Below are 9,482 nucleotides of genomic sequence, written 5' to 3' on the forward strand. Positions count from 1 at the left end.
TAGAAAGAATTTGTAGTATAAACCTAAGGAGAAGTAGAAGTGCACTATTCGCTTAGATTCTACAGGTAGTGGAAAAGGTTAAAAACCCACTAAGAGGTAGAAAAGGAAAGAAAAAAATGAAAAATATATAGAGGATGATAAGGATGACACTACGAGTGGTGGTCATCAAACGAGGGGTGATTGTATCCCTGTGGATAGCCAATTAAGCCCAATGCCCTCCCACATCTCAAACACTCTCAAGAGTAAAACCCATAGTACTCATGTGGCCAATACTAGTGGTGATCATGGGGACCCAAATACTATTACCTCCCATGCTTCTCAAAGTGATAAGAGCAACAAAAATTAAGGGAGATGGGAGTAACCTAGAGGTGTCACTAGGGATCAGTGTTTAGGTGTGTTATGAGGATAGGGTTGTACTGGAGGAGACCATCAAGAAGCTCATGAAGCAACAAGATAACTTGGGCCAAAGGTTTGATGAGGTAACCAACTTTACGATAAAAATGATGCACTCAACGATCACCACTCTTCGTCTTGCATGGTGAGAAGGACATACTTGTTGCCTCTGCTAGAGAGTGTCTACAACCTTTATGTACCAGTTCTTGGCAAATGATTGGCTCTTTGTGATGCTAGAGAAACTAGATAAGGAGAAGAAAGTGAGCTAGCTGTCTTATTTTTATTTCCATTTTTTTGTTGTTAAGTGCCTTTCTCGAATGGCATTATTATTTTTTACATAGTTGTCTACTCTATTAGTTCATAGTTATGAAATGTATTATGATTATGCATATTTTTTATTTCTAGTATTTTAGCCATCCTATGGGTTGTAGTAGATATAGAGGATGGGAAATGTTCATGTGGGATTTTTTGATATTAAGAAAGGGGTAGGATGATAACGTGCTGCAAGTGACTTGATGTTGTTTAATAAATTATTATTCTGGGCTAGCCCCCATTTTTGGCTACTTCTTAATATTTAAAATATAAGGATGAGATAAAAGAAAAGAAAATTGAATATAATTACACAAAAATTCTAAGAAAGAACTACAAGAAGAAAATTAAAAAGCTAAAGAAAATAAAATAAAAGGAAAGGAAAGAGAAAAGAACAAAGAAAATAAATAAGTAAATACAAATCAAGAAAATAACTAAAAATTAAATTAAAAATAAGAAATGGATAAAAATAAAGATAGCAACATGAAATATGAAACATAGAAGTAAAAACTTCCAAAAGATCTATAGAGAGAATTTTTTTTTTTTTTTTTCTTTTTAAAGATAAAAAAGCACAAACCAAACTTAAACAAAAAATCAAACCAAAAATATTGAGAAAAAAGAAAGAAAAGGAAATAAGAGAAATAAGAATAATAAAACATAATAAAGAAAGGGACATGAGAAAAAGAAAAAGATCCTATAAAAAACACACAACAAAGAAGAAAGTAAAGAAAATATATATATACATACATACATATAAAAGGGGAGGACACAAAATAAATAAAATTTTTCTTTTTTTGTAATTCTCCTCTCCGTGACACAGTAGAACATACAAATAAAGATCGATGAATACACATACACACACACATGTATATTTTATAATTATTTTTAAATTTATACAAATTGTAAGAGATAGGGAACTACTATCAACCTAGGGCCAATAGGAAAAAGGGGTGGGAGGACAAAAAAAAATGAGAACAAAGTAAGAACAAGAATACATAAAATATGGTAAAATGAAATGCAACATGAGAAGGCAAGAGTTGCTATGAAGGACTCAATGTCCACCATTCATCCCAATTGATATTGGAAGGTTACTCATTTTGATGGCTTTTTGGTTAAAATTTGAGAGGTCTCAAGACAAACGTGGTGCTTGGTAAAAGTACATTGGTTAGCTAGGGTAGATTTGAAGATCCAATCATGTTTCATATCACTTATTTTTTCAAAAAGATATATAAAATATATTTTATAATTTCAAAAATTCTTTAACACATACCATTAATATCAACTTTATTATTTGCTTTTAATAATAAGTCCGTAAATAAAACATAAAATAAAGTTATTGTCGAAGCACATCGGAAAAATAATACCGACGGGAATAATGTCTTGACGGAAAAGTGCCGTTATTTCACGAGTAAGCGCTCCGAGGGCTTGATCGGAAGTTAACAACCTTAAATAATTCTGTTTCGCATCTACAAATATTGAAATGCAGAGGAGTCGAAATATATTCAGAACATCCCAGTGAAATTTCGAGAAGCTTTCCACGCTTTCATGCCTTTCTTTCTGTCCAGACGCAATCAGTAATTCATGTTCTGTCTTTTCAACGTTCTTTGCTTGTTCTATTTCAAATAATTTAACCTCAAATAATTTTGTTTCGCGTCTACAAATATTGAAATGCAGAAGAGTCGAAAGATATTCAGAACGTCCCAGTGAAATTTGGAGAAGCCTTCCACGCTTTCAGGCCTTTCTTTCTGTCCAGGCGCAATCAGTAATTCATGTTCCGTCTTTTGAACGTTCTTTGCTTGTTCTATTTCACATCAGATCATGAACAATCTATGGCTATAAAGGTACTCCTTTCTCCTTAGATTTCTCCTTTTTTGAGTTCTTTATTGTTTTAAGATCACAAACCTTTTTCAAGGTATTGAAATGTTCCCTGTTGTTTATCTATTACGAATATTTGCATCTGCAGTGAGAAATTAACATAAATTGAAGGACATTTTGGAATTCGTGGATTTTGACAAAGTTTTTAAATACATTGATCCTTTAAGTTTTTTGACGTCCTGAATCTCATTCTTAAGCTAAGTGTTAATGGATTCGCAAGTTTTATCTGACCAAACCTTTTCATTGCTGGCGAGTTTACAATTTTTTTAAGGTCTAAGTACATCATGAATGCTCATCTTTCATCTGAAATTAAAGTATCGGATGTTCACTTCTACTATTTCATACTCTAGCAATATATTTCTAGTTTTAAATTTGAAGTGGATCTCAAGAGGCGAACATTTTTAGTCAATATTTTTATTAAATATGTGAATCCGTGTGCTCTTCCAGCAATCGCTCCTCAATTTTATTTGTTAAAGCGAAAAATAGTTACAGGATTTGTATTCTAAGGTTTTCCTCTTATACTTTTCTACGATTTTCCTTATTGATCTGCTTTCAACTGTAAAAGAACTTCTTTCTTGATTAAGATTGAGATCTTTTTTCATAACATTAGGAGTGTTCATAGTTCTTTTCCTACTAATATCTGTGTGAACAATAGAATTACCTGTACCAAATCTCAAGAATAATAAATTGACGATTTTGCAAGTGTTTCATAGCCGCTTGTGAGTTTAAAGAATTATGAATTTGCCAATCATTTTGCAAGATCTCAATATTATGTTTCGTGTAATTCAATTCAAGTAACAGCAGTAACGATTCAAAAAGATTGTGTCGAGAACTTTTGTTATTCAATTGGGATTCTTGATCTTGAGCGAATCAGTATTAACTTCGAGAAACTGTTTGGTTTTCCATTTATACCTCGATAACATTTTATCGGAATCCAAGCAGAAATTTGCTTCTCTTCCGCAGAATCCACAGTCAACGATAGGCATATTATTGATATGACTTTCATACAATCTTCCCGTTCTTGTCTTTCTAACTCGATCTTTTCTCCTCAAGGAAAATGGCTTCGAATCGCTAATAAAACGCATCTCACTTCTCATTTTTCCTGTTTTCAGGGCTTTTTCTGACTATATTTGTAGTTCAAGACAGACGTCCTCAGCAGACAGAGATTTCCGACGATTCTCAGCAAAACAAGCGTTTAAAATAGCTGATTGGTCAACAATTTGTTCAACAGAATTTTCTTAAGAAAGAAAAAACTTAAAGGTAGCAAAACAAGCAGGCATGTCTGAAGAAGCTTCGCAGGAGAGCGGGCATGATCGGTCTTATGAAGAATATTTCAAGTATGTGGATCAGTACCTCGGAGTCCATCCCCCTGACGGCGTTTTCTATAATATTAAAATCCAGTCGCTGTTATCAGCCGGCCATTATACGGAGGCATTTATGTTCCTCATGGTTTCATATATTCTTCACCCACAGATGAAAGACAACCTAACGAACACCTACCGTACATGCGGCCCCCAATATTTCGACATAAGCGAAGAAATCATGGGACAGGCGACGGGCATAATCAAATCACACCCCTGTCTTTTAAGACCAGACGGCGATTTCATTGGGGCAGTGGAGATCAAGATGACAAGCAATGGCAGCGGAAGGGGTTTGTTTGCCACGGATCATATCAACCGAGGTGATGTATTACTGATCAGCAAGGCTTTGGTCATCTCTCCTAAACCTACCGCCAATCATAATCCCCTCCTTCAAATTACGAAAGACGCTGTAAATTCTTGCAGAGAAAAGATGCGAGAGATTTTTCTTTCTCAGTGCCTGAAAGATCAGTCAGGATTCATTCCCAAAATGTATGATTTCGTCACCGAATGTTCCGGAGGAAAACCGAGCATGCTGTGTCAACAATTTAATAAGCTGACTCAAACTGAAAAGGATCGTCACTTCCGTAGCATCTTAGAACGCATTGCATTTGACGATTCATCTCCAGTTGCAATGAAAGAAAAGGCCAAGGAACCGGCAGTTTTCGAACATGTTCCAGCCAGGATGTATTACGGTGTGTGGTTGCTTCCTTCTTTCGTAAATCATTCATGCATGCCCAACGCAGCAAGATTCAATACGGGTGATCTGATGAGGATTCATGCAACCAGGGACATATATTGGGGCGCGGAAATCACCATCCCGTATTTCAATGTTTTGGTGCCCTTTCCTTCTCGGCTCGAGTCTTGTTCAATGTTTGGCTTCACCTGTGTCTGCAAACGGTGCGATCTAGAAGCGAATAAATTGGAGAGATGCGGTGAACTCGAGAATCTTTACTCGGACTACGCGAGAATCTGCATGTCATCAGAGCTGGAGAAACGGGCTTCTCAACTGCAGGAGCTTCTTTTTCGAGTGAAGGAATGTATGAGTTTTTTGCGCGGCGTCGAGATTTTTAGCGACAAAAATAAGATGCTTGAGAACTTGCACAGGGCCTCGTTCACGCCTATTTATTTAGCATCTCTTTTAAACAGAGACATAGATGAGGTGGGAGCAGAAATTTTGGTGGTAAACAACATAAATTTCAGGGATATAACAGACGCCATGATTCAAACTTGTCCCGGAAGCCTTCTTTCTCTTTTATTTTTTCAAGTATTACGAGGCAAGTTGAAAGAATTTCTGGCGCTGCACGGGAATGCAATAACGGTCAAAGAAGTGTCTGATAAATATTTCATTTACTTGAGGAATTGTATGCTGGCCATTTCCCCTTCCATCAACGGCAATCCACATCTTCAGAAATTTGTTGACAATATTTTACAACAACTCGTCTGAAGGCAATTTGGGCCTCAGGATTTTTTGATAATTTGCCAAAATCACGGATAGTTAATTGCATACAGTATAAATACCTCTGCACCAAACGCAGAAATTGTGAAGTATATCTATCATTTCCGTATGTAATGTCAATAATATATTATTCGAGGTTTGAAAACGTTACAGCTATTACAAATTATTGAATAATTCTTTTCTCTTTTCCAAAACCGTTTTGATACTTTTCCATATTTTTTATGTATGAATTGAACTCTTGAATAGTTATTGTGTGGATTCTCATTTACCAAACAGTTGGAATTTCAGTTCTTGAATTTGGCACTGGCAGTTGGGCAAATCTTTCAAATGTAATCAAACAAGTATAATAACAGCTAGACTGTGTGGGAAAGTTCAAATGTTAAGTCGTCTCCTCCTTTGATGTTAGCATTGTTTAAGATCAATTTCTTATGATTCAAACATCTTCAATCTTGGCTATTTATGGGCCTCTTGCTTTATCCCTTACCTAGCACTTTGACCATACAAGATTAACGTTTTGGCCTTCAAAAACATTGGATTACCTGACCCCTCGCTGATCCTTAATTTGGGGAAAGGTCTCTAGAATAGATCTAGCAATTGTACCTAAGGTTGCAATAGGTACACCGGAATGACAAGAAGTGATAAGAAGGGTAAAAATTTTATTCATGTACAAAATTTATATTTGAATATAAAATATTTAAATACAAAATAAAATTGTAAGCTAAAACCTAACATTAATTAGAGTGAACCTTCAATTCTTATCCTAACTCTGACCTTAAGAATTAATTCTAAACAATTATGATATATATCTTAATTCTAACCATGATCTGAATTGATTTTATTATTGTTTTATATTGTTTAAATGTACCATAAACTTCTTCTTTTTTACCTAACTAATAACAATAGTTATGATGTATATCGTAATTCTAAAATACTAATTAATTTTGTTATATTATATTGTTTCAATTTTGTTCCAATAATAATATCAAGGTATTGAAATATTGTTTATTATTTATCTTATATATATTTTAAATTGATGTTATCTATATTTCTAAAAAAGATTGATTGTTTGTTACTATTTAATACTTATATCTCTAGTTACTACTCTAGTTACTATGTTAGGAAATTGAGAAATGATTGGGGGATAACCATCCCAAGAATTTGACTAGAATTAAGCCTCCATCCCTCTCTTGTAGATCCAAAATAATCCATCCTTAATAAGCTTAGCCCCTTTCTTAAGGGTATCCCAAATCACAGATCCCTTCCCCCAAAGTGGAAACCTTGAAATATCGAGATGAGGGATCCCTAGGAGATACTTCTGAGAAAGAACCTTCACCCAGCTCTTATCCTACTCATTACACCACTGCCAGTAAAGTTTAGCAGCCAAAACCTCCTCAGTCAAAGCCAACTGCCTCAAGCCTAATCCTCCATATTATTTCGGATTGCACACCACTTCCCATCTAACCAAACTCCATTTGGAGATCTCCAAGCGACCAACCCATAAAAATTGGCACACCATAGAATCTAGATCCTTCAAAAAGCCCATAGGAGCAACCTAGAGCATGCATCTATAAATGGGTAGAGCCTGCACAACGTACTTAATCAACTGGACCCGACCAGCAAAGGATAACCAATGATGAGTCCAGTGATTGACTTTCACCCAAAATTTGTCCAGAATAATTTGCCAAGACTCCCTAGGTAGCCTACTCACCAAGATGGGAATGCTAAGATACGTCAATGGAAGATACCCGATCAAAAACCTCAAAGTGTGAACAATCCTTTACTGAATAGGGCCTAGAGTATTGAAGAAGAAGATGGAAGATTTTCCCTCATTAATCTACTAGCCTAAAGCAACCAGGTACACATCTAAGACCCTTTGAAGATTAGATGCCTCCCTCAATGTAGCCATCCCCATCAAAGCAGTATCTTCTACAAATTGCAAGTGAGTCTGCAGGAGTAAGGCTCCACGCCACCTCCAGCCTTGAACAAAACCAGACTCCATATTTCATTTAATCCATCTCCCCAAGCCTTCAACCAAGAGAATAAAAAAATAAGGGGAGAGAGGTTCTCCCTAACGAAGCCCCCTTAAAGCCCAAAAAAGCTCAGAATGACTCCCATTAATAAGCACTGAGAAACAAACTAAAGTAAGACAACTCCAAACCCATTGAATCCATTCTTTTGCAAAGCCAAAAGCACTAAGAACCCACCAAATGAAGGACCACCTAACCCTGTCATAAGCCTTGGCCATATCTAGTTTGATAAACATTTCTTTTTCTTTTGATTTGGCCATAGAATGAATGACCTCAGTTGCAATGACAATCCCATCCAGAATTTGCCTACCAGCAACAAAACCACTTTGCTCTTTGGAGATCAAATCAACAAGCCCTTCCTTCAACTTGTCTACAATAAGTTTAGAAATAATTTTATAGATAATGTTGCATAAAAAGATAGGCCAAAATTGACTCAACCTATTAGCCCCCTCATACTTGGGGAGAAGAGCAAGAAAAGTAGCATTTAGAGCTCTTAACATCTGCTTATTGTGTTGAGATTCATGAACCATAGCTAGGAGACCAAATTTGATGATATCCCAAAATTCTTGAGAAAACTCAATTGGGAAACCATCAGGACCTAGTGCCTTCCCCTTCTTCATATTAAACACAATCCCTTCAAGCTCTTCAAGTGAGATATCACTCATGAGTTGCTGATCCATATCTCCAGAAACAAGAGTAGGGATACAAGAAATAATTTGTGCTTCCTCAGAAGACCCCCCTTGTGAGTCCTCTCAAAAGAGAGACTCAAAGTACTGCACTACCTCACTAGAGATTTCTAGGAAGGAAGAAATACGGTCTCCTCTATCATTCACTAGTCCAAAGATAGAATTGCCATGGTGCCTGGCTTTCATAGAGTTGAAGAAAAAAGCAGTGTTTTTTTCCCCTTCTTGAAGCCACTCAATTCGAGCCTTTTGCTTCCAATAAAGTTCCTCCTGCAGTTCCCATTCTTCCAGCATTTTCATAGCCAGAGCCTCATGCTGAAGTAAATTAGCTATGATCCCATCCTCCCTTATCCTCCTTGTAATGTCATCCAGATCTGCCTGAGCCACTACCTTTGCTGGAAGACATTCCCAAGACATGGACAATTCCACTGTTTGAGCTCAAATTTAACATATTGAAGAAGCTTAGCAAAGACATGCATTGATGTACCATAGGCTCGTCTCCCCTTCCTCCACCAATCAAAAACCAAATCATTCAAAGATGGATACCGTAACCAAATGAGTTGGAACCTAAAAGATGGCTTACGAATCACCCTAGTTGACTCTAAAGTCAACTTGATAGGCCAATGGTTTGATCCTCTCCAATCCAAAATCTCAGAGCAAGATGACCACATCCCTCCAACCCAATAGCAAGAAACTAGAAACCGATCTAATCTTTCTGCAATACAAAACTCACCAACTTGATGATTGTTCCAAGTGAATTGGCCATTGTTAGGTTTGATATCAACAAGATTCAAGGTATTGATATTGTCTCGAAGTAGCAATGCAGAGGGCTCGAACCTTCCAATGCCACCATGCTTCTCAGCCAACTCACAAATGGCATTGGCATCCCCAAGCAAAATCCAAGGATGGAAAGGCAACATGCTATGAACCAATCTAATATGGGACCACAAACCTTATTTTCCCTGGAAGTTAGTAGGAGCATAAATATTGGAAAATAATATGACCTCCCCTATCTCAAGGCTAGTAGCAATCATAGACATAGAGGATTTAGAGGAAATCCACCAAAGAGGCTGGATTCTTTGAGGATTCCATAAGCATGCCAAACCTCCCAAAGCTCCATGAGCTCCAATGCACTAGCACTCCCTATTTCTCCACAACTTAGGCATCAAACCTTGCATACTCTTAATAAATAACTTAGTTTCCTACAAAAAGATGACATCGAGACCTTGCCTTCTGACTAACTCATGAACCGCTTTTTGTCTAGGGTCATTGTTCAAGCCCCTTACATTCCATGAAAAAACAATCATTTCAAGGGGCATGAAAAAATAGAATCTAGAGGCTTAACTGCCCCTGACTCCACCAAATTCTCACTTGCTAG

General features: G+C 36.6%; 1 protein-coding gene across 3 annotated transcripts; it reads left to right on the forward strand.

The window, feature by feature from the left end:
* The first annotated feature begins 2,176 nt into the window (after positions 1 to 2,176).
* Positions 2,177 to 5,584, forward strand: LOC149571530 (uncharacterized). Of its 3 annotated transcripts, none has more exons than XM_089809361.1 (3): positions 2,177 to 2,276; positions 2,377 to 2,543; positions 3,690 to 5,584. In XM_089809361.1, exon 3 carries the CDS (start codon positions 3,856 to 3,858, stop codon positions 5,380 to 5,382), a length of 1,527 nt encoding a protein of 508 aa, XP_089665487.1. In that variant the 5' UTR covers positions 2,177 to 2,276; positions 2,377 to 2,543; positions 3,690 to 3,855; the 3' UTR covers positions 5,383 to 5,584. The 3 variants fall into 3 exon arrangements, with proteins under 3 accessions (XP_089665487.1, XP_089665503.1, XP_089665495.1); XM_089809377.1 differs by having other exon boundaries at positions 2,380 to 2,543; XM_089809369.1 differs by having other exon boundaries at positions 2,201 to 2,543.
* Positions 5,585 to 9,482: the final 3,898 nt, after the last annotated feature.

This window comes from Cupressus sempervirens, chromosome 2, assembly GCF_028749045.1.
Source record: "Cupressus sempervirens isolate cs-2001-9-10 chromosome 2, ASM2874904v1, whole genome shotgun sequence".
NCBI lineage: Eukaryota > Viridiplantae > Streptophyta > Pinopsida > Cupressales > Cupressaceae > Cupressus > Cupressus sempervirens.

Excerpts from the sequence above, each read along its gene's own strand:
- LOC149571530 (XM_089809361.1), top strand. The coding sequence starts at position 3,856 with ATGTCTGAAGAAGCTTCGCAGGAGAGCGGGCATGATCGGTCTTATGAA.